Source organism: Verticillium dahliae, genomic scaffold (genome assembly GCF_000150675.1).
Source record: "Verticillium dahliae VdLs.17 supercont1.3 genomic scaffold, whole genome shotgun sequence".
NCBI lineage: Eukaryota > Fungi > Ascomycota > Sordariomycetes > Glomerellales > Plectosphaerellaceae > Verticillium > Verticillium dahliae.
In genome coordinates this window covers 1,662,811-1,686,361 of record NW_009276940.1, presented here as the reverse complement: position 1 = coordinate 1,686,361, position 23,551 = coordinate 1,662,811, and the positions used below count along the sequence as shown (strand labels likewise).

General features: G+C 55.5%; 8 protein-coding genes across 8 annotated transcripts; 4 read left to right on the top strand and 4 right to left on the bottom strand.

Annotated features, from left to right (window-relative positions):
* Positions 1 to 2,707: 2,707 nt before the first annotated feature.
* On the top strand, positions 2,708 to 4,317 carry VDAG_02168 (uncharacterized protein; the record flags this gene model as incomplete). Its single annotated transcript, XM_009658197.1, has 3 exons — positions 2,708 to 2,950; positions 3,031 to 3,714; positions 3,787 to 4,317. 3 exons carry the CDS (start codon positions 2,708 to 2,710, stop codon positions 4,162 to 4,164), a joined length of 1,305 nt encoding a protein of 434 aa, XP_009656492.1. The 3' UTR covers positions 4,165 to 4,317.
* A 1,075-nt stretch (positions 4,318 to 5,392) lies between these two features.
* Positions 5,393 to 6,376, bottom strand: VDAG_02167 (mitochondrial acidic protein MAM33; the record flags this gene model as incomplete). The annotated part of the gene is made up of 2 exons (XM_009658196.1): positions 5,393 to 5,963; positions 6,024 to 6,376. 2 exons carry the CDS (start codon positions 6,374 to 6,376, stop codon positions 5,393 to 5,395), a joined length of 924 nt encoding a protein of 307 aa, XP_009656491.1.
* A 1,373-nt stretch (positions 6,377 to 7,749) lies between these two features.
* On the top strand, positions 7,750 to 9,553 carry VDAG_02166 (xylosidase/arabinosidase; the record flags this gene model as incomplete). Its single annotated transcript, XM_009658195.1, has 2 exons — positions 7,750 to 9,352; positions 9,411 to 9,553. The coding sequence occupies 2 exons, from the start codon at positions 7,750 to 7,752 to the stop codon at positions 9,551 to 9,553; spliced, it is 1,746 nt and encodes a 581-aa protein (XP_009656490.1).
* Positions 9,554 to 9,728: 175 nt separating this feature from the next.
* Positions 9,729 to 10,765, bottom strand: VDAG_02165 (glycoside hydrolase; the record flags this gene model as incomplete). Its single annotated transcript, XM_009658194.1, has 2 exons — positions 9,729 to 10,310; positions 10,388 to 10,765. The coding sequence occupies 2 exons, from the start codon at positions 10,763 to 10,765 to the stop codon at positions 9,729 to 9,731; spliced, it is 960 nt and encodes a 319-aa protein (XP_009656489.1).
* A 70-nt stretch (positions 10,766 to 10,835) lies between these two features.
* VDAG_02164 (lactose permease) lies at positions 10,836 to 12,579 on the top strand (the record flags this gene model as incomplete). Its single annotated transcript, XM_009658193.1, has 7 exons — positions 10,836 to 10,854; positions 10,925 to 11,165; positions 11,218 to 11,257; positions 11,309 to 11,707; positions 11,765 to 11,799; positions 11,853 to 12,278; positions 12,333 to 12,579. 7 exons carry the CDS (start codon positions 10,836 to 10,838, stop codon positions 12,577 to 12,579), a joined length of 1,407 nt encoding a protein of 468 aa, XP_009656488.1.
* A 1,326-nt stretch (positions 12,580 to 13,905) lies between these two features.
* On the bottom strand, positions 13,906 to 14,345 carry VDAG_02163 (uncharacterized protein; the record flags this gene model as incomplete). The annotated part of the gene is made up of 2 exons (XM_009658192.1): positions 13,906 to 14,279; positions 14,342 to 14,345. The coding sequence occupies 2 exons, from the start codon at positions 14,343 to 14,345 to the stop codon at positions 13,906 to 13,908; spliced, it is 378 nt and encodes a 125-aa protein (XP_009656487.1).
* A 265-nt stretch (positions 14,346 to 14,610) lies between these two features.
* On the bottom strand, positions 14,611 to 18,643 carry VDAG_02162 (oviduct-specific glycoprotein; the record flags this gene model as incomplete). The annotated part of the gene is made up of 12 exons (XM_009658191.1): positions 14,611 to 14,646; positions 15,025 to 15,141; positions 15,213 to 15,753; positions 15,821 to 15,901; positions 15,967 to 16,037; positions 16,105 to 16,651; positions 16,729 to 16,750; positions 16,807 to 17,268; positions 17,370 to 17,671; positions 17,733 to 18,024; positions 18,247 to 18,362; positions 18,426 to 18,643. The coding sequence occupies 12 exons, from the start codon at positions 18,641 to 18,643 to the stop codon at positions 14,611 to 14,613; spliced, it is 2,805 nt and encodes a 934-aa protein (XP_009656486.1).
* Positions 18,644 to 19,800: 1,157 nt separating this feature from the next.
* VDAG_02161 (keratin-associated protein 5-4) lies at positions 19,801 to 22,025 on the top strand (the record flags this gene model as incomplete). Its single annotated transcript, XM_009658190.1, has 4 exons — positions 19,801 to 19,932; positions 19,969 to 20,012; positions 20,131 to 21,786; positions 21,854 to 22,025. 4 exons carry the CDS (start codon positions 19,801 to 19,803, stop codon positions 22,023 to 22,025), a joined length of 2,004 nt encoding a protein of 667 aa, XP_009656485.1.
* Between the last annotated feature and the right edge of the window lie 1,526 nt (positions 22,026 to 23,551).

The following is a 23,551-nucleotide window of genomic DNA, read 5'->3' as shown; positions in this document are numbered from 1 at the left end:
GAGATCATGGGTTCGAAAGCCTGAGTCCTGGGATTCTGGGTCTGCGTAGACTCCGTGTCGTCGCTGGTGTTGCTCTCGATGAGGGGCCATTGTTGCAGTCGTAATGGGTTGGGACTTTTTAGGCGGCTGCTGGCTGACCCCCTTGGACTCGACGACACGAGGATAGACAGCATCTTCATGCAAAGGACTTACTCGGGGAGCCGGATGTTTGGGTCGAGGGGAGTCATCGACGGTGGTCAGGTGGGCAGGAGGCCTGCCGCGTACGCCACGGCTCTTGTGGGTGGACGTTTTCGTCTTTCCTCAGGAAGGGAGGCGACAAACCACCGTAACTACGGCCCTTGATCCCGTGAGGTTGTTCGCCACCGAAGCAAAGTGGCGGCTGCCCGGCGTCGGGCGGTGCACCGGTGCCGGGGCAAGGGGGACCCCCCTTCTGACGTCTCAATTCACAGAGCGGCAGACGTACAGAAGGGAGGGGAAGGAAAGGGGTGGGTAGGGGTGAAGCTTCGGCGCGGTGCGGTAGTTGGCTCAAGCCCCGAAGACCCTGATCGCGGAGGGGGGACCCGGCCGGACGCAGTCGTGGTTCGCTCGGTGCGACATAGCTGGTGAGATGGCTTGCACAGCCTCAGGACCCTGAACAAGGACAGTGCTGCTGTAGGAAGGGATCGACCAAGATGCTCGTGGACCCTGAGGCAATACGAGCTTTGACGGCTGGCAAGGTGACATTTTACCCACCACGAGCTATCGAATATTGGAAAAAAAGCTTATGCGGATTTCTGCTCTATCCCCCTTGGTATTTTTGTTTTCGTGGGGGGGGCTATTCTGACGTCGACTGGCGTTTGTCTAGATGGAAAAGTTGGCTCAGGGGGTCACCCGCTGGGCGGAATGATTACATATCCATGCGAGGGTAAAGGATGATGCTGGCTCCCATGTTTCTATTTCGAGATGAAGTATCGATGAAGGTACCTCTGGATGGGAGTGTACTTTGCGAAAAGGTATCAAAAGTCGTGATACTTTGGTGGTGTTACTTGTGCGATTCGAGGTATGGATCAACACCATGACAGCTTGGGTGCTTGCCTGCCAGGGGGTTCGCCTCGTCGGCTTCGGCCAGGTTTATCCCAACTAACAGAATAACAGCAGTACACAACGGCATTTGTGACGTTCACATTGGTGACGCTGATGGTGGAAGCATGGCGATGTATTAGTCATGACGGTCACAAGCCCGATCGCCAGGCCGCCATGCCTTGTCATATGGCCATGTTCAGCATGTCGGTCAGTCAGTGCCTGGCTGGAGCACACTCCTGAGGCAGAGAGGTACAGAGGCACAGAGGTACAGAGGCACAGAGGTACAGAGGCACGTTGTGCCACGAAAGGTCAGCGATGGTGGCTTGCAGGAAACGCGCTGGGTCCAGAACGAGCGAACGCAGTGCAGCTAACAGGTTTCTGACGGAGGGGGGACGCAAGAGTTAGCGCCTGCGGCAAGGCTCAGGTCGGACATGTCGACGCAGGTGTATGGCACATGTGGGCGGGATGATTGGTTCGTGGGAGAGCTGAGTGAAGCACCGAGTTCTCAGTTGAGGGGTCCCAGGTGCCGAGGTGAGTGACGCGGGGTGTGTGTGTTTGTATATCAGGTAATGAGGGGATCAAGCTAAGAAGGGTCGATATCCCTCTCATAGATATTCCTTTGGGTCTGAAGCATCGTATGAAGAGCGACGTGCCAAAGTAAAGGCTTCGCACTATCTGTTCATGCATCCATCATCGCGCCCAGCAAAAGGGAGAAGTCGGTGACGAAATACACGGCTTATCCAAAAGAGTTGGGGACCTTATCGGCAGCGTGGTCCCCCACCGCTCAAAAACAAAAAAGTGGCACCCTCACGTCACCATTCAGCAGTTTCCGAGAGCCTGGCCCACGCAGCCCCCTCCCAAAGCCCAAGGCCCAAGGCCCCAGGCTTCAGAACCCCAGGCTTCAGAACCCCAGGCCCCAGGCTTGTTGTTCATGCGCACAGCACAGCGCACAGCGCACAGCGCCCTGAAGAACCAGCAGTGGGAGCCGCCGCAGCATCATCATCATCTGGCCCACAGCCCACAGCCCACGGCCCGCAGCCCGCCGCAGCCTCGAGGTTCGTCTCCCCACCGCCCTATCCCAAACTTTGCCCTCGAACACGGACACTTGAACATCAAACATCGACCTCGGACGCACCTAGCCGCGCGGCAGAAACAGAAACTGAATCCTGTCCGAAACTCTCGCGAAATATCTTTGCCCTTCCCTTGTTGCAACACCATCCGCTTCGCGTGAGCCAGCTGCCCAACGCACTCTCTACAGCCTCTACCCTTGCCACCTACTCTCGCCAGCCCAAGTACCTTATCGACAGTACATCACAGTTCCCAGCGAGCAAGCTCAGCCCCGCCTCCGACATCGTCATGGCTTCAGCAGCGCCGCCAATCGCCGTCGTGGATGCCCCCGAGGAGCCTCCAAGCGACACCTCGAAGCTGAAGACGTTCATCGGCATTCTTAGGAAGTAAGTCGCCCTTTCTTTTTCCCGTCCTGGCGCCGAGACTAGCTGCTGCGAGACGTGCGGATGAGGGGTACAATCCCTGGCCCTCTTTTCTACAGGGCTCTCTCTCTGTGCCCATCTTCACGACACGGCAAGAGCGCATCGCGATAGCCCAACATCGCAACACGGCACTGACCTCTTCGGCTTGCAGGTTCATGGGCGTCGCAGACCTTGCTGCCGTTCGCTTTTCGCTGCCCTCTCAGCTTCTCGAGCCGACCCCGAACCTCGAGTACTGGACCTACCTCGATGCACCCAACGCCTTTGTCGCCATCGGCACCGCCGACGAGCCCCTCGACCGCATGCTCGAGGTGTGCCGCTTCTGGTTCACCAAAGACCTCAAATACGTCAAGGGCAGGCCCTGCAAGCCCTACAACTCGTGCCTCGGCGAGTTCTTCCGCGTACGTTGATCATGCTGAAAAAATCGTGCCAGCCCGAGCCACGTCTCGTCGCCAGCGTTACTGACTTGACTGCCCCGCAGTGCAACTGGGAAACCGAGGACAATGCGCCCAAGATCAATACAACCGCCCTCAAGGGTCCCACGAGCGGCAATGCCAGCAGCGCCTCGAGCATCCGCTCCGTCAAGGCTGACAAGAATGCCTCTACAAATTCCCTCTCGCTGACCGTCCCAAAACACAGTCTGGCCACCCCCGACGGCCGCCCCGTCCGCATCTCGTACCTGACCGAGCAGACGTCCCACCACCCACCCGTCAGTGCATACGCCGTCATCTGCCCAGACCGCGGTCTCTCCGCGCGCGGCTTTGATCAGATCTCCGCCAAGTTCACCGGCACCAGCGTCCGCGTCCTGCCCGGCGAGCACAATCTCGGCATCTTCATCGACATTGAGAAGCGCGGCAACGAGACGTACCAGCTCACCCACCCGGCCGCCTCGCTCGGCGGCATCCTGCGAGGCACGCTGAGCGTCAGCGTCAGCGAGATGGCCTACATCACCTGCCCCAAGACGAAGCTCAAGACCATCCTGCACTACATCGAGGCGGGCTGGCTCGGCAGGTCGACGAACCGCGTCGAGGGCATCATCTTCCGCTACGACCCGGAGAATGACAACAAGACGACAATCAAGGATGTGCCAGAAGCGGACATTGTGGCACGTCTCGGCGGGCCGTGGAGGGAAAAGATTGAGTTCACCCTCGGACCCAAGCCTATCGTATGTGCCCTTTTCCTGTTATACCCTTTTCTTCCTATCGGAGCAGACGTCTAACCCAACGTGTGACTGCAGGACTCACACCCGCCCGAGGCGCGCTTCACCATCATCGACCTCCTCCCACTCAACGTGGCCCCCAAAGTCGTGCCCCCCGCCGACAAGCAGCAAGAGTACGAGTCGCTCTCGCTCTGGGGCGGCGTCACCGAGGCCATCCACGCCAAGCAATTTGGCAAAGCGACGCAGGTCAAGCAGGAGCTCGAGGAGAGGCAGCGCGAGAAGGCGCGCGAGCGCGAGGCTGCCGGCACGACCTGGCAGCCCGTCTTTTTCCAGCAGGTCACGGGCAACGGGGGCCAGCCGGTGCTCACGGACAAGGGCAGGGAGGTGCTGAAGCGGGCGCAGCAGGCCGAATGGAACATTGACGATGTCGTCGGCACCGCTCCGGCTGCCGCCTGAAGGGAGAATGAATCTGTTCCAGCGTGTTTGGGTTTGATGCATGAGGGGTTAGCGGGGACGAGTGAGTGCGGACGAGAGGATTATGAGCTCACGGCCTTTCGTTTTCTGCTCTTCTCTCTCTCTTTTTTTTTCCTTGCTTGTTAGGGGATGTTCATTTGGACGATCAAGTTGCGCGAGGTGCCAGACTCTTTCGGGTGCGGGTGTCACATTTTGTTGATTCTTCGGGGCTTGGGATAGAAGGGGAACGTTGCGGTGGGGGACGATGGTGTAGTTGGTTGCATTGCTGAGGTTCTGATTATTGTCTCTCGTTTGGAGTAGATGGCGATTTGGGTGAAGCCCCCCCTGCACACGGGGTACTACTACAGTGGCATTGCGTCTTCATGATCCTGCTTTGCTTCTTCTTCGCTGGGTACGTGAGGCTGCGTGTGGAATGGGATTATGGTTGAGAAGACGCGCCCAGGCTTTTGGTGTACATCTTACTCCTGGATAGCCATGCCCTGTCTTGCGGGCCCAATGATACATATGGACTGCCAATCGACGGTCCCAATATGAGGCAGTTTAGAACTCATGTGCAAGCTGTTTAAGTCGTAAACGGTATGAAGCATGACGGGTCGAGGCTTAAGACGGACTACACGTCGTTTTGAATCGGTGGGGCGATTTCACGGTGGTTGATGTTTATTCACAGGATCCCTATCACTTTTGTTACCATCCACCGAGGTCATTGGTGTTCCATACTGAGAAGGTAGGACTTGGAACTCGCTCTTGCGAATCTTTATGACGCTTCGAGCGGGAACCGCTGCTATGTCCGGCCAGACCAACCTGAGTAACCGAGTTGGAACGCATGACGAGTGACGATCAATGAACTCTAGCCAGCCGACCGATCCATGTATCGCGCGCATCGGATTCTGCTGGACTTTTATTTAGTATGATATCATGGAAGGCAGTCTTGCGTCGTAGCTTCAGATGACATTGAGGACACTAGGCTCCACACTGCATGGCGATTACAGAGAATTGTCTGGTATTCTCGCTACGGACAAGCCGTCGGTGGACAGTTGGTCCAGGTCTATGGTACAACAATGAGTGGAAAAGGCTTGTTAAGACATCCGTGAGAATCCTCAAAGATGAGTTCCATCAATCATACACTTGCGTCCCTCCCCCCCGCATTATCCGCCATCGTACATCTTCTTCCTCTTTTCTTGTTCGCCTTGGTTTCGCCGGCATTACCAGATCAAGCGCTGATGAAGCCCTTGACGTTGCTGAGCCAGCGCACGTACTCCTTCTGCTCCTTGACGTCGACGTAGTCGGGCGCAAAAACGGCCAGCGCCTGGGTGACGCCGCGCTCCTCGAGGTAGCGCTCCATGAGGATCTGCAGGTCCTCGTCGAGGCTGCCGAAGGGAGCCCCGGGGTAGACGTCGGCCTTCTTCTGGGCGCCCTCGGGCGTGGTGGGCGTCGCGAGGGCGGCGTCCTCGTAGTAGAACATGTTCTCGACAACGATGGAGCCGTCCTGGGCGACGGCGTCGATGTTGAGCGCGCCGGGGGAGCGGCCGGGCTTCTCGACGACGATGGACAGGCGCGTCGGGGGCGCGGCGTCGTCGTCGAGGTCCTCCTCCTCCTCGGCCTCGAGGTCCTCCTCGGCCTGCGCCGAGCGGGCGCCGCCTGTGGCGGGCACGTTGGCCTGCTTGTTGGCGTTCTGGACGTCCGAGGCGTCGATGTCGTCCTCGTCCTCGAGGGCGCGGTCCTGCTCGTACATGTCAGGGTCGTAGTTGGCGAGATCGGCGATGGAGAAGGTGATGGTGATCCTGGCATCGGGTTAGTCTCTTTGCACATGTCGACGGGATGCGTCTGTGACAGCAACGTACTTCTCGTCACCAAAGGTGCGCGTCAGCTTGACGTCCTCCTTGCCCGGGGAGTCGTGCAGCTCAAAGGGGCTGTTGTCAAGGAAGTCCTTGACGCTGGCGGGCAGCTGCTCGTTCTGCTTGACCTCCTCCTCAAACTGGAGCTCGCTCTCGAGCTTTGCCGCGAGCTCCTCATCCGACTCGGCGGCGCGGCGGAAGACGGTTGTGGAAAAGGCGGAGGCGCGTTGTGTGCGGAGCGCGGCGCTCAGGGGCGAGGAAGTCTTGAAGAGGGTGTTGGGGCGGGCGACGGGGGTTTGCCTGGCCAGGCGGCCGAGGGCGCGGGGCGCAGAGCGCGCGGCGGATCTGATGGAGAGCATGTTTGAGGAATGGAAAACGGTGATGACGTGGGAAGGATGATTATAGATGTATTGGTGAAGTGATGGGATGTACAGAGCTAAGGGGCAGAGCTTCGCGATGCAACTCGCTGTCGAACTATGCCGCTGTCAAAATTTCATGTATGATAAGGCCGGCAGAAAGAGAATCCGTCTCCGAATGCTCTTATCGCTGAGTGCTCACCGACCCGGAAGGTGTAGCTTCACCGAACCCCACTCTGTTTTCAGGATGGTGACCAGTCTGTCTTCGACCTGCTCCTGGTATTTGATTCCATCTACTTCATTATCCTTTCCAGCCAGCGATGTGCATTTTGTACTACCAAGGGTAGCACCGCTGAAGATGAAATGCTCAAGGGGTCTTGAGGAATCTTCCCTTTTGTTATCCCTTACTTTCACCTCGTCACTGGTACGATGATTCAAAATGGGCAAACCCGATTTAGGAGCAAGCCTTTCTGTCACTTTACTACCACTTTACCCCCAGTTGTCTTCCGAATTCTGCGAGAGGCTGATATAGCCATGTGATGGCCTCGATCACTCAATTGGCCAATGCCTCGTACAAAGATTCGCAGTTCCTCTGCAGGTACGAAATACGAGGAGAACCTGCAAGTCCTCACAGGTCTGGCGCCCTTTCAGGCATGACACCTCTTTCGACAAGCTGTTAGGCTCTTGCTTCGGACGATCTCTTCTTTAGCCGCGGAGCCTTGGTCAGGGTTCCTCGTTCATGAATGAGGGGTCATCGTTGACCAGCAAGCATCTGACAATGATGATGTGCGGAGTTCATCGGCTTTGGAGTCTTCCAATTCGACCGCTTTTGGGGGACGAGGACCTCACCTTACCTTACCTAGTATCCGGAGTAAAATACATGTACTAGGGCGGAACAACCTTACACTGCGACATACCGAGGAACTCCGTAGGTTTCGGACTATTGCAAAGCTCTAGTGTTCACCTGGCATTCAAGTCAATGATTCGTCTCCCATTGACATCCTGACCTCCCCAAGGCAGCAACGTTACGGACGCCCAAATCCGTCGACGAGTTCGCCAGACCAGGACGCAGCGTGAGGCATAGACCTTCGTGAGTTGCTTTCCGAAGCCCGCCCAGCATCTGGATTGTGCCGATCGCACTGGCAAGGGTGAAGTGCAATTGGCGGGAACTGCGGCTCAGAATCTCCAGTTCTGTTGTGCGAGCTTATTGTCGGCTTCGAGTATAAAACAGAGCTTGCTGCAACGCTCTTCTCAAACAGTCCGTGGCAACCCCTGGATGAAAGGTGAGAGGTGATAAGACCCCAGTCCCTTGACAAAGTTGCAAAATGCGCTTCCAATTCATTGGCCTCGTGGTCCTAACGACACTCAGAGCCACAATGGCTGCTGAAAACACTACATTCTACAATCCAGTTTTTCCTGGCTGGCACACGGATCCTACCTGTACATTCGTCCCAGAACTCGACAATACACACTTCTGCGCTTTTTCGTCGTTTCTGACATTCCCCGGCATTCCAATTTATGCAAGCAAGGACCTAATCAACTGGAAGCTTGTCAGCCATGCTTTGATTCGCGAAACACAGTTGCCCGAGCTTCTTACCGACGGCTCGATCCAACATCAGGGCATCTGGGCCCCGACTTTGCGCTACCATGAAGGTCGACTCTACATCATTTCACCCTACATTCTGTTCAACACCTGGTTCCAGCAGATATTCGTCGTCTCGACAGCCGACCCCTTTGATACTGATTCATGGACCGACCCGATCTGGATGGACAACCCTACCAACTCCATCGACCCTGATTTCTTCATGGACAAAGGAACGTTGTACGTGTCCATGTCGGCGGGCGATAGGATTGTTCAATCGAGGTTTAACATGGCCACTGGCGAGACGAGCGAGCCTATTCGCCTCTGGAGCGGTACCGGCGGTCGTAACCCAGAAGGGCCACACATCTACAAGAAGGATGGATGGTACTACCTACTCGTCTCGGAGGGTGGTACTGAGACTAACCACACCGTCACAATTGCCCGCGGAAAAGACCCTGAGGGACCGTTCGAGGGCTATGAAAACAATCCCGTCTTGACCAACAAGAACACAGACGAATACATTCAATGCGTTGGGCATGCCGACTTCTTTCAAGATTTCGAAGGAAACTGGTGGGGTGTGGCTTTGGCCTGCCGTTCGGGTCCCGAGTGGCAGATTTACCCCATGGGTCGAGAGTCTCATTTGTATCCGATGACATGGGATGAAGGCGAATGGCCAGTCCTCGCACCGGTCCGCGGTCGCATGTCGGGGCCGCTACCACCGAAGAACCTCGATGTAGCTGGAGAAGGGCCCTGGTTGTCGGACGGCGACGAGTATGACTTTGCGCCCGGGTCTTCCATTCCGAAGAACCTCATCCACTGGCGGATTCAGCAAAACAGAACCGAGAGGTTCACTGTTTCTCCCGAAGGTCATGCCAACATGCTACGACTCACGCCAACAAAGTACTCCCTTGACTCCGCTGTACCTCCCGAACTCATCGGTGACCCCAACGCCGGGATTCACCCCCTGACTTTCATCGCGCGAAAGCAGTCTCATACCATCTTCAACTTTAGTGTTGACCTAAACTTTCACCCTGGTGAAGAGAACGAAGAGGCGGGCGTTACGCTCTTTCTGACGCAGTTCCAGCATGTTGAACTGGGATACGTCCGCCTCAAAGCACCCGATGGTCGTCTTGCCATGTATCTCCGTTTCAAGCATGAACTTTCCGGCAAAGAGGGATATGAAGGAGAACCACTCGCCTCGGAGCCCGAGCCGGCACTTCACAAGGTACCGTGCGCCTGGCTGGGACATCCGGTCAGGCTGCAGATTTCAGCAGTCAACGAGACGCACTACGTTTTCAACGCTGCATCTGTGGGGTCGGACGGCAAGGAGAGCGATAAGGTCGTTCTCGGTATTGTCAGCGCGTGGTTCATGAGTGGTGGTTCGGGGCAGTTCATGGGTACGTCATGTCTCACGCAACAGACTCTTGTACTGATCAAGTATGCTAGGAACCCTAGTGGGAGCGTATGCCACGAGCAACGGGGGCGACAATCTGACGCCGGCGTACGTGAGTCGATGGCGGTACGAGCCAATTGCTCAACGCATTTCCGACGACGAGTTTGTGCCTGCCGATGAGCATCCGGTGCCTGGGAGGGCGTGAGACATGGCTGCCAGGACTTCCGCGGATATTGGTGTGGAGAGCGCAGGAGAGATCTTTCAGATCCAGATTGCATTCTGTGAAATATTGCGAGCTAATGTGGGGCAGGGTTCTACGAGAAAAAAGGAGGCCGCTGTTCATATGACATTTGAAACTATTGACAATCTGGAAAAGCTCTTTACCTGTCCTCTTCAGCCTCGGCAAACCAGTATGCCTCCAGCTCAGCAATGCACGTCCGCGCAGGAATCGTCACCGCGATAGGGAAACCGCCATAGTCAGGGTCGTCATTCGGCATCATGAGGAATTCTCCGCTCCTTGTCTCATCACCATTGAACACCCTCAGTGTCCTCAGCTCGCCCGTCTCTGTGACCTCCTTCTCCTCGGCATGCAGGATGCCGGTGAACGTCGCCTCGGGCCTCACGCTCTTGAAGTAGACGTGGAAGCCCCGTCCGACGGCGAGGAACTTGCCGTTGCCCTTGTGAATGACCATGCCGGCGCCGGAGCTCTGCTTGCCAAAGACAAAGCACCACTCTACGATGACCTCAAAGTCGCCAATGACCTTGGTCCACCGCTCCGTGCTGCCGGGCGACGGCTCTTCGTCGAAAAAAAAGCCGAAGCGGTCGGCCGGCCCCGCGGCGAGGAGGTGCTCCTGCGTCTGCGCCAGCAGCTTGTACTTGCGGCCGAACCCCTCGGCGCCCGTGTCGATGCCGAATGGGCCGGTGCCGAGGGCGCCGTAGGTCGCGCAAACGCGAGCCAGGACCTGCGCGCGCCGTTGGCGTCGCGGCGCTGCTCGGGGATGAAAAGCGGGTTGCCCTGCTGTGTGTAGTCCTTGCACACGGACTCGTAGTGGTGGAAGTAAAGGTCCGGCACCAGAAAGTCGAGCGCTGGGGTGTTGTGGCGCCAGATGTCGAGGACGTGGGGGCAAGGCCCGCCGGACGGGTAGTCTCCCGGCGCTGCGCCTCCACCGACGACGAGGGGGAAGTCCCGCGTGTCCAGCTCAGAGGAATCGTCGAAGTTGAGCCAGCAGTTTGTGTGGAAAGGGATGTTGTAGTGCTGCTTGCCGGCGGCGGCGACGCGACCGACGTAGGTGATGTCGGCGAAACAGGACGCAATGGTTGACCATGTCGATCCTGACGTTCCCGAGGAGGAACTCACTCCGAAGGATAACCAGTTGCCGTGGTACAAGCAGACGGAACTTCGGAAGCTGTATTTCATGATGCCGTTTCTCTTTCTCGCATCCTCAACCCTCGGTTTCGACGGCAGTCTGCTGAACGGGCTTCAAACCATGGACACATGGCAGGCTTGTGAGTCCGTCCTCGCCATTCGTCGGGTTGCCCTTGACACGCTTGGCTAACAAAGCTTTCTGCGAATCAGACATTGATCATCCCACTGGTTCTCGCCTAGGACTTTACAGTGCTGTCCCCGGTCTCGGTGGCCTGGCTGTTCTGCCCATAGCGCCCTATCTTGCAGATATCCTCGGACGCAAGATTGGAACCGCCGTTGGCTGCTCAATGATTGTCGCCAGCACATTGATGCAGGCCTTGACACGATCGCATCCCCACAGCAGCCGCGATGCGCTCTTACTGATCGGTCGTATCCTAATGGGTGCTGGAAGGTAAAACAAATTCAAACACTTTTCAAAGAGTGATTGTCTGACATGGAAATAGCAACGTTGCGAATGTCACCGCTCCTCTCCTCATCACTGAAGTTTCGCATCCGAGGCAAAGAAGGGGGAGGAACTGACAATACTCAACTTAGGCCATCATCGCAGCATGGACCTGCTTCGGGACCCTCAACAATCTGTCTGGCGATCTGCAGTGGCGTCTTCCTATGGGCCTTCAGTGCCTCATGCCTGGCATTCTGCTCATCGTAATCTGGTTCATCCCCGAGAGCCCTCGATGGCTAATTAGCAAGGAAAGACACGAGGACGCGCGCAAGGTGCTTGTCAAGTACCACGGAAACGGCGACGAAAACGATGCTTTTGTGCGCTGGGAACTGGCTGACATCTCCAACACTCTTCAGCTCGAGCGTAGCGCCGCGGCCAATAACGGGTGGAAGGAGCTGGTGCGCACCAAGGGCAACCGCAAGCGATGCTATCTCATCCTTGCCACAGCTTTCTTCTCGCAGTGCAGCGGCAACGGTTTGGTTTCGTACTATGTAAGACATCTCTCGTGGCTGTCGCAGTATTCAGAGGACTGACTATGCGGCGCTCAGCTTTCTGTGATTCTCAACAGCATTGGTATCGAAGAGTAAGCATTTCATTATTTTAAAAGCCCCCCCCTGAAAAGGTTGAGCTGACCAGGTCAAGTGCCATCACCCAGTCCTATATCAACGGCGGCTTGACCATTTGGTGCTGGCTTGTCTCCCTTTTCGCCGCCTGCTTCGTTGACCGCCTCGGCCGCCGCTCCCTCTTTCTTTTTGCCGGCATCGGCATGCTCCTTTCCTTCTCCGTCTGGACTGCCTGCAGCGCGGTATACGAGCAGACGGGCTCGAAGCCTGCCGGCACCGCCGTCGTCGCCATGATCTTTGTCTTCTATGGCGTTGCCGGTGCTGCTTGGCCCGGCCTGACCGTCAGCTACACCGTCGAAATTCTGCCTTATAACATCCGGGCCAAGGGTCTCATGCTCTGCTTCTTCGGCACCTCGGTCGCAGGCGTGTTCAACCAATGGGTCAACCCACTTGGTCTCGAGGCTCTAGCGTGGAAGTTTTACTGTGTGTACATTGCTGTGTAGGTCCCATTGTGCCGCAACTCTCTTTTTGAGCTATTGACTAAAGCGAACAGCTTGGTCATTGAGGTTCTCGTCATTTACTTCTTCTTCGTGGAAACTAAGGGACCTACCCTCGAGGAGATGGCCATTCTTTTCGATGGCCCAGAGTCTGCGGCTGCCTATGGTCGGGCAGAGGCGCATGCGAAGCTGCAGGTCACGCAACAGGAGCAGAAGGACGAGAAGGCTGGATTGCAAATTTGCGCCATGTGTTGTGCAAGCCCGGCTAAAAATGCAGCATGGGAAGAGAATGGTGTTCACTAGCACCCATCGTTCCGGAGATTACAGCGATTTAATCAGGATTAAGCGTTCAGGAATCCAGGTCTTGCTGCAATTCGTACACTGCCATCGGAAAGCTATCGCGAAATGAGGGGCAAAGTTCAGACCCTTTCCTAGAACCTACAGAAGGCCAGTGCCTTCATGATAGGTGTTCCGGAACCACAGATATCAGTTTGCGAAGCGCCCTCACAGGAGACAGTCGGCAGTCCGTCACAGCTCAGCTGACCAGGGCTGTCAGGTGAGCCAGAGTACTCACACGTGCGCCCTTCAGCCTGGAAAGGCCCCATTTTCGTCGGCAGCTTCGCTGAAGCAAGGACGCCGGGGGCACTCTGTGAGGCTATCGCCGATGCGCTGCACTGCTTGATTTGCCCTCCGAACGGAACAGAGAAGGCTCTGTGCTCTCGAGTCCAGAAAGTACCGCCCACAGTAAACTGACCGAATTCATAATAGCTGATGACCACAACGCCGTGGTTGCGCTCCGGTGGTGGTGGTGGCGATGGTGGGTTGGGCGTTGGCTCAGGGGCAGACGGAACAGTCCATTTCCCGCAGCCGCTCGTAGTAACAGTCGCCTCGCCCTTTGGACCGCCTGTGATGACCCACGTCGCAGTCGAGACACAAATGCCGCCAGGAGGGCTCGTAACAGATGGAGGCAGCGTGGGGAACGGTCCCAATGTGCCGAAGCTGGCGCAGGATGTACTGGTCACGCAGACTGCCTGACCAGGCCTTCCATTACACTGCGTGACAGTTGCCGAGGAGAGACAGACGGTACCAGGGCCCGGTGTGACACCCGGCTCACTGGGCGGTAGTGTAGGGAGGTTGGGTAGGGTGACTGGCGGAGGCGGAACCCATCCAGGGCCGGTAGCTCCTGGATTGGATGGAGGCGTGAACTCGGGTGGTGTACCTGTCGGCTGCGGTACACAGAAGAAGCCCTCGCAAAGCCTACCACAGTTTGCGGTACACAAGGGACCGGGAGGACCAGGTTTGTAGGTGAGCGATGGAACGGGAACCCCCTCTGGGTTGCCCGGCTGTCCTGGAAGGGGGCACGACTCAACCTGCCGTATGGATAGCCGGCGCTCTGAGACGGCGCCGGCATTCGAATTCGGTAGGCAAGACTGGTCCCTTCTCTGTCCATTGTAGACAACGACAGGCTTGTCGGCATTGGTAACACCTTGGTAAGAAATAGCGCGGGCCAATGACTTCATCTGTTGCTTGAGCTGTGCCGGCTTGACAAAGTTACTGAATGTTGGATCTGAGCGCAAGCTCGCAACAAGTCCGGAGACAAGGCCAGCAGCTGAGGGTAGGTTGACTTGATTAGTGACGAAGGGCAACGAAAAAATCTTGCAGGTTTTCGAAGGAGTGATAGAATATGTCGCACTTACCAGGTGATCCGCCATTGATTTGACGCTGGTTACTGACGCCCAAAGGATACGGGAGCCGCTCACCAGGAGCCCAAAACTCGACGTTCGTTCCTACCATGCTCAACTTTCGCCGGTACCCTTCTCTGTTAGAAGCACCGACAACCATCATGCCAGGAACATAGGGCATGGCTTCGTATGGCATGGAGTTTGCATCAATAAAGACCCCCGGGTCTACTAAAGGTCCATCAGCAGGATCCGGTTCCGCATTGCCAGATGCAGCAACAAAAACGGTCCCGTATTTTGCCTCCATGAGTACCATTAATTGACCTGTTATACATGTCAGAAACGTCCGACTTCTCTTACTTTCGCTGGTTAGGTCAAAGACTTACGCATGATGGTCCACAAGTGCGGCTCCGCGTATCTCATAGGGATACCGAAGGACATATTGACGATTGTCGTGTCTTGTGGCTTCTTTTCCTTGACAATATCTTGTGAGATTGCAACAAGGGATGCAAGGAAAATTTCGACCGGCCAATCCTCTTCCACTTCCAGTTTTGTTGGCACCACCACCAAACTTGCCTGTCTTGCAATTCCCGATGCTACACCCCCAACCATGGCGGATACGACGGTCCCGTGTCGCCGCATTTCCGTCACATCGTTAGGATCGTCGTCGTACCACATTGAGCTGAGATAGCTATGTGGTGAAAGGGGTGCTTTAAGCTGTCCTGTGAATTCCTTTCAGGATAATGTTAGCTTGCCGACGTCCGGAGCCAGATCCCAGCACTTGACTTACTCCGCTCTGACCCGTACGTTCCTCCATAATGTAGACCGTCTGTCCAGATCCCTCCCTATTGTTGAAATAATAAGCGAACTTATTCTGGGAGGGAATATGGGGGTCGTCGTCCACATTCCAGTCTACTCGTTCGGGGATAGAAATATGAGACAGATGCCACCTGTCACTGATCTCTGGACTGGTTGCCCGCTTGGCGATATCGGATGTCTCATTTTTCAACAACTCGGCAGCTTCGTTCAACTTCTCAACTCCATCACTTGCTGGTGTTTCATATCGTACTGGTGTGTCTGGATGGCCATTGCTCGCTTTAGCAGACCTCTTTGCTCTGCTGCGCCTAAGCTGAGCTTCGGATAACCTGGGCGCAATATCTGCGCGATAGTTGTAAGCTCTCTTGATCTACATACAATAGTGTTAGTCTCTTCATTTCGTATCTCAACGATAGTGAACCGGGATCACCGTGCACCAACCTCTTTGACTTCGTCCGAATCGAAATATGCTTGCGCGACTGGACCCATGTTATCCACGTAATAAAATGCGGTGTAGTCGAGATCTCCTGCACGGACTTCCGTCCAGCCGTGGGTGGCCCCAAGAGCATCCTTTCTTTCCTGAAGCAAAGCGCGAATGCGTGTTTGCCCTCCTTCCTTCGGGTCTTGTGGCCAAATAATGCCATCTTCGCCGGTTTCCTCGCAGTCCCAGATACTGTTTGCCCTCTTTGCGACGTCAGGTGGAGGCTCGGCTGCGGCAGTCATCTCGGGCAATGGCACGCCAGTGAGATTGATAGTTCGTTTCGCCAGGCTGCAAGCTTTGCCGGTCTCTGTGGAGTCTACGTCACGAAGGTTGCAGCCAGTAATGGTGGCACAAGTCTCTTTGACTTGTGTTGTGGTCGTTCTCGTTACTCCATTCTGCACGGTCGTCCCGAACGAGGTTGTTGTGGCGCAGAGCGATGCCTCTGCTGGAGTGCAACTTGCTGGCTCAGGAGGTGCAGTTACCTTGCCGCCGGGCCCAACACTGTTAAAACGTTGCGTTAGTTCTGATCTGAGGTGGGCTAGAATAGCTTCCAAAAACCATAACCTACGTAATTTTCGGCCAGTTTGGCAGGTTCCCTTTGAACGTAAAACCTGGAGGAGGATTAATGCGTCCAATAGGTGGTGGCCCGCTGTGAAGAGTGACATCGTCAGCACATAGATAGTCGCATGAAACGCTCCTTTTTATGTCACTTACGGTCCCCAGATGCCCTGTGGTAAATTCCATTCCCACCCACCAATCTTAATTCCACCAATGTCAATACAAGTCTATCATGGATCGTTAGCACTCTGGCATTCTGAAGGATGTACTTCCAGCTAGAGAGGAATAGCCTACCCAGAAAAACCATAGGTTGCACGTAGACTTGGACTTTGGACCATCGCCATCATCATCTTCACCTTCGTCAGGAACAGCCGTAGTAACGGGTTGAATATCAAACGATGTGGGCCATGTACCCGTAGGATCGACCGACCCTCCGGGACCCGTGTAAGGAGTCTTCGTGATAATCTCTGGCGGTGGAAGGGGAATCACGTCCGTAGGTACTGGCACGCCTGTAACACCCGGATTCGTCCATGGGTTTCCTGATGTGGTCCAGCTTTCAGGCGGCCCGTTGGTAATTTGTGGCCACGGTGGCAGTAGAAGTGTTCTCGTCTGAACACCGCCTGGTCCGGTGATTGTAGTCACGAATGGCGGAAGGTCGAGACTGATGGTTGGATGGACATTTCCATTCGTCTGGCCCTGTGTGACATCGACATTTGAGAACTGCAGAGAATTTGTGACGATAGGTGGTGGGCGAATGACGATGTTCGATGTGATTCCGGGTGCCACAGAAAGAGAAGTCGAATATGGAGGGATCTGAATTGTCGTCGCTGAAGGCAAAGCGCTGGGGGGCAGAACAAAAACGCATGGAGCTGAACATTGCGCGGGGGTACCTTCGTAAACCTTGGGATCAAGATACACCGTATTCTCATTCTGGTCGTGCCTAGATCAATCATCAGCAAGGAACCATATCTGTGCTTCATGGGGAAGGTGACGAACCCGCCTGACCAGGGACCTGGAAGTCAATACTCCAGACCATTGTACCACCGAAGCACATGCCGTCAGCAAATGCTTGTTTCGCGGCAAATGTTTCTTCGTCATCGTAGCCGATCCACTGGTCGTCCCATGTAATTTGTTTCATCATGGAGTCAGCAAGATACTGTGGAGTAATTCCGCGTTCCTTGATGAGCTGTTTGATCTCGACGAGAGACATGACACCTCCGAAGGCTGTGCAGGGAGCCGGTTTGCTCGGGCCAGAGAAGGGGCAGAGAAGTTGATTGCACTTTGGATCTGCCAGAGTGTAGCCACGACCGTACATGGCAAGGCCGAAATTGATCTTCTTTGGGTCGAGGCCATCGAACCACAGGGGTATGGTGTTATTGGCAATCTCACGAATGTCTGCCTGGCCGCGGACTTTCTTTCCAAGCGCCAAGACATCAGCATCCCATGAGCCATGTAAGTCTGCGAAACGAAAGACACCAGATTAGCGAACGACCCCGTGATTCATGAAAAAATCTGATAGCGCAAGCAGAAGGATTCCTCAGATGGTAGGCGGGTCTTACCGTAAGCCATGAAACCAAAGAAGTCAACACTCGGCTCCATGGCCTTCGCATCGAACCATCGCAGGTACCAGTAGTCAGGTGCAAGAGTCAAACTGATGCCATAGCTGCTTCCGTACGCGGCTCGCATTTCCCGCAGCAACATGGGGAAGTTTCGCACGTCTGCCAGCTTCCGGCCACCTCGCTCAGGAGCACCTGGATATTCCCAATCGAGATCGACGCCCTGGAACCCATACGTATCCATGTACTCCTTGACGGATGCTATGAAAGCGGCCCGGTTGGCCTTCGTAGAGACCATGTCGCTCCTGAATACATGTTAGACCTCCATTTGCCCCTGGCGGACTAGGATCGCGGTGGTAGACCTACCAAGTGGTATGCGTCGCGACTTCAGGATTGCTGAAATCGAAACCGCCAATAGCAATCCAAGTCTGCAGCTTGCCGTCCTGCGAAAGCTTCGTGAACTCCCTCATCATGCTGTCATCATCCGAATGGGCTGGCGTGATTCTAAACGTCTTGGGGTCGATAAATGCAAATGAGTAGAAGAGATGGGTGTAGCCCGTTGTGTCAAGCTGCGATGGCGACACCTTGTTGCACCTCCGATCACGAACGTTCCAAGACTGATAGTATCCGACCTTGCGCTTGGAGGAGCTTCCACTGCCTTGGGCGCAGGAGGGAGAAGGCGTGATTGAGCATGAACCATATCCTGCTTGACATGGCAGAGTATTGTGGACTGGGTCGGCGTTGTGACAGTAGATGTCCCTTGTCTAGACGTGAGATTGATTGTCAGCTCCCCAGAACCAAAGCCAGCCGTGTCTATTCGTATAAATAGCAAAGCAACTCACGCCACACCATCCCATGGCTGAGCAGCACAGCTTCATACCACATGGCATCTCGGCGTTCTCGCTGTACTCTCCACACATGGCTGTGGCATCGCATTGCGATGTACAGTTGCCAGCGCCGCAGTAGGAAGGGCCGTAACCGCAGATTTTCTCCTTGCTGCAACAGCTGTCGACACCTTGTCAGTAATTACGGTCACTACGAGTATTGAGCACAACTTACCTGCCGTCGATGCAAGGTCCATCATCACAGCGAAGAGCTTGGCGCTTCTGGAAAGTGTTCAAGCCCCGTGGGTTGAAGACGGAGACAGCGGGAATTGACGCAGTGGTGGAGTTTTCCAGGGCAGCAATAGGGACAGCTGGAGCCTTCGCAGGGTCTTGATGAGCTGGGTTGAAGACGATCTGATCTCTCCACGATAGATCTGCGGTACTGTCAGCCATCTGTGGACTACACTGAAACCTTCATCAAGGACTCACCGGTGTTGCCTGAGTCACGCTGGGCGATAGTACGACCAGCTCTCGGTTGGTAGGCCACATCGGCAAAGATAAGAGCTGGTAAGCAAAGAAGTATGATCCCAACAACAGCGAATACTGTGAGGCTCGTCGAGGATTGGGACCACATAGCAGCTTGAACCCCGGCAAAAAGCCTGATGAGTGGTGGTGAATACGAACTTGGGATCAATCTGCCCACGATGTCTTATATGAATGCCGTCCAGCTTCGTGGGATTCATACATATAGGGAGAGTGATATGATTCGTGTGTGGGGTGACGGCGCCGTCGTGTGGAGGGATCAGTCGGGCTTGCTCTCCGAGGCCGAGCAAAGGAGTGTCTCCTTTTCCGTGGCTTCATTCCATAAAAAAACCCCATTTCTCATCACTTTGTCATCTGTCGCTTCCAGCCTGCAGGTCGTGGCCAAGAGGACTCAACATCAAGCCATTGCAACCTTAACACGAATCTGCGCACTTAGCCTGAAGACTACGGCTTACGGCACCAGCATGGTGGTTTAAAAGACTTTCCGTAGGAGCCGCATGTGTACGATTTTGACTGAGTCGCTTACGGGGTCTTTCCTGTTTTGTCTGTCGCGTCCGTGTGGCGACAGCGCAAATTGACAGCAAGCAGAATATTCCTGCAGAGGCATGCAGGGTGATCATGATGTGGCGAATAGGAGCTCCCCCATCCCCTGAAATAAGTCCGTTCTTGGTGTCATCTGGAAGCATGCATTTCTTCCCACGCTAGATCCTGAAGGATGCAGTATCAGAACGATGTTACTCGACTTTGGCCTGGAACTTCCAAAACCCCAACTGCACTCAATGTTTGAGGGGAAATTCCCTTTTCAATCACGACAACTTCTCGCGGGCCTCATCAGGTTGTCAAATGCACCTGCATCAAGTCCGATCTCGGTCTTGTTGGCGAGCCGAGAGTCCGGAGGCTGCAGGGAGGCATAACAATAGACCAGCTTGTCTCGCTTGCAGAGATTCGGTCAATGTATAAGAAGGTATTGCGCCATTTCGACACTCACTCAGACAGCTTAATGTATGCCTCATATCGCGGAACTGTACTCTCTTGACGATTACGTTCTTTTACCGGCTTGTCCCCAGATGAAGGCCTTTGTTCTTGTCTGGCTGTTGCCTGTGTTGGCAACATGCCAAAGTACGACATCCCCTGCCCTGCCGCCGTGGCAAACAGGTGTCATCACGGAGGACGGTAGCTGTGGTGGCATCGACAACTGGGTATGTACCCCCACCTGGGGTGCATGCTGCTCAAAGGACGGCATGTGCGGTCGATCCAAAGCCTTTTGCGGCGACGGATGGTAAGTCATGTCACAAGCCTGAAAAAGAACCCTGGAGCTCTGTGTGTGACCTGAGCTGCCAAGCTTGGCGTCCCTTCTGGAGTCAAGTCATTCAGGTCAGCTAATCAAAGTTGCGTAGCCAGCCAACCTTTGGGAACTGTGACGCGCCTCCGCCGCCCCCGGTAAAACCACCCGGACCCGGTGACGCGTCTCCGGATGGTTCTTGCGGAGGCTCAAACCAGTTCACCTGTACCAACTCGACCTTCGGGGCGTGCTGCTCGTCTGGAAACTGGTGCGGCGACTCGTCCGCGCATTGCGGCACCGCCTGCCAGAGCGCCTTTGGCACCTGTGCGGGCGAGAGCAACATTTCTTCCGACGGCAAGTGCGGACCCAATGGAAAGATCTGCCTCGGTTCAGGCTTCGGTGATTGTTGTTCGTCCAGCGGCTGGTGCGGCGGTGCGGCGGAACACTGTGGCACCGGCTGCCAGACGGCTTTCGGCAACTGCACGGCCGGGAGCGGCAGTGGTGGCGGCGATTCTGGTGGCAATCCCGGCACCATCTCGACGGACGGTACCTGCGCCGGCACGAAGGGTCTGCTCTGCAAGGGCTCCATTTACGGAGACTGCTGCTCGTCTAGCGGCTACTGCGGTAGTTCAGCTGCCCACTGTGGACCAGGTTGTCAGTCGAACTTCGGAAATTGCACGACCTCGGGGGACGTTTCGACAGACGGCTCCTGCGGTAAGAACGGGAAGACTTGTAAGGGATCGAGCTTTGGGGACTGCTGCTCCTCAAGCGGGTTCTGCGGAGGCACGACTGCGCACTGCGGAGCTGGGTGCCAGTCCGGATTCGGCATTTGTGCTGCAGCAGACAACATTTCTACGGACGGCACCTGCGGAAGCAACGGGAAGACGTGCAAGGGGTCTGCCTTTGGCGACTGCTGCTCGGCCAGCGGCTTTTGTGGAGCGTCGACGGACCACTGCGGCGCGGGCTGTCAAACAAATGCGGGCACTTGTTCTGGTGCTGCCAATAACAACATCTCGACGGACGGCAGCTGCGGCAAGAACGGCAAGGTCTGCAAGGGCTCGACCTTTGGCGACTGCTGCTCCTCTGGCGGGTTCTGCGGCGCGTCTACGGACCATTGTGGTACCGGCTGTCAAGCCTCCTTTGGCACATGCACAACGGCTGGTTCGGACAACATCTCCACTGATGGATCCTGCGGGAAGAACGGCAAGACCTGTAAAGGGTCCACGTTCGGTGACTGCTGCTCGTCGGGCGGTTTCTGTGGCAAGTCAACGGATCACTGCGGGCCAGGCTGCCAGACTCTATTCGGCACGTGTACGGCCGGGGCTGGTAGCATCTCGACCGATGGTGCGTGTGGGAAGAATGGAAAGACGTGCAAGGGCTCGACTTTTGGAGATTGCTGCTCGTCTTCCGGGTTCTGTGGCAAGTCGACAGATCACTGTGGTGCCGGTTGTCAATCATCGTTCGGCACCTGCACGACCGGTGCCGGCTCCGTGTCTACGGATGGAAGCTGCGGCAAGAACGGCAAGACGTGTAAGGGATCGACATTTGGAGACTGCTGTTCGGCGAACGGTTTCTGCGGAAAGTCTTCAGACCATTGCGGCACGGGCTGCCAGGGGTCTTTTGGAACGTGCAACGGCGCGGCCGACAGTCTCTCCAAGGACGGCGCCTGTGGTTCGAGGAACGGCAAGACGTGCGTCGGGGCCGGGTTTGGGACGTGCTGCTCCAGCACTGGATATTGCGGAAGCACTGGAAGCCACTGCGGCCAGGGCTGGTATGTTTCGAACTCTCTCCTGTGATATCGAAGTCGCTTGAAGGTCTCACTGACATCTCCAAAATAGTCAAACCGGGTCCTCGAGTGGATGCTTCACGAGAAACATCCCCACCAATGACGGCACATGCGGTGCTAGCAAAGGCAGCTTCACATGTGCTGGTGGTCCTTTCGATAACCAATGCTGCAGTTCCGGTGGCTTCTGCGGGACAACGAGCGATCACTGCGGATCTGGCTGGTGAGTCTATGACGGTCTGATCTCACGCGTTAGCTTATCGGCTAACCCCCCTCTCAGTCAGCGGAATTTTGGAAGATGTAATTGATCAAGGAGAAGGTGGGAGGAAGCAGTATGGCAAAAGCCAGGTGGTAGCTGGGATGCATTCAGATAAATTACGAAGCCGAGACTCGCAGCCATAAACATGGGTGTTGCGCAAAGCAGACCCTGAGGCTCGCTTGATCCAAGAGGGTGGGCCCTGGAAACAGCAGCCGCCGCCGGGCTCAAGTCGACAATGATCCAACGGAACTCCGGGGTAGAGGCAAGCATATTTACCTTCATTGAATTCGTAGCCATCACGTCCGAATACTCCTTGTCAATTTCGTTGAAGAGGGTAAAGCAGTGGACCAAGGTTCGATTCACGGGCCGAACGGCAGACTCCTGGATGGCCTTTTGGGGTTCAATGGAGAGACGACAGAAAGGGTGAAACGTATTAATCGCCATATCGAGAGGGTGAGAAGGTATGGTATCCAAGGCTGATGATCTGTTTAAGGAAGCGGCGTGGATGCTTATGGACGCCAATCATGTATTGTTACGGTCTGTGAGTTGGTGTCGACTCTGAAAAGGCTCGCCATATGATAGGGAAGTACGTCGTGGTATGAGCCGTCTGCCATGATCCCGGAAGTCTGAGCGGAACGGCATCAATTGAAGGAACCAACCCCGAAGGCAACATGTAAAGGAAGCTCCATTGTGCAGTCCGATGGACAAGGGCTCCCAGAAGACAGTTCGTCAATCGCGGCAGTTGACATTAGTCTTGAGCTCCCGTTGTTGTTAGGGTCGGTGTCAGCATGGTAACATTAGAGACAGGACAGGGGAAACAAGGGATAATGCGCAGTTTCCTTCTTCAGCGGCAGAAGGAAACAATCCCCATGTCGGTTGGGGAACCCTGACACATTCCAAGTCTCAGTGACTCTTGTCTCAAGGGCCCTTGTCTCGGTAGACATCGTGACACTCAGGACTTCCAAAAGCCTCATGGACCCCATGTACAAACAACATGACCGCATTCCCTAACGCTGGCAGCATTGACGAAGGGACGAAGCAAAGGCGCGCGCTCCTGCATTGTAGATATGGAAGCCAGACGCGCAACACGGCGGCATGGGGTCGCGGGCTTTTCAATGGCGTGAAATTGTGCAGGCATTCGATCCTCCTGCTTTCGGGACGGGACAGGTAGCAGCAGGCAGCAGCCCATCAGAAGGAGAACCCTGGTGACGAGACCCCCTTTTCGGTTTTAGTGGTGCCCGAATTGCCTCATGCTCGGGTAGGTGGTGAGTTGTTTAGCCAAATTGATGCGTACCATGTAGGCGGGTCTAGCGCAGGAGGACCCGGCACTTCAGTTTCGCAGCCAATCTTGCGGCTGCCAGCATCGAACGCCGTCTCTTTATTTTCTGCATGTGCTGAAATGGACGACTGGGAAATAGAACAAAATCAGCAAGATAAAATAACATAACAGGGGTGGGGGTCACTTAGACACGGACAGGTGGTGCCAACGAAACC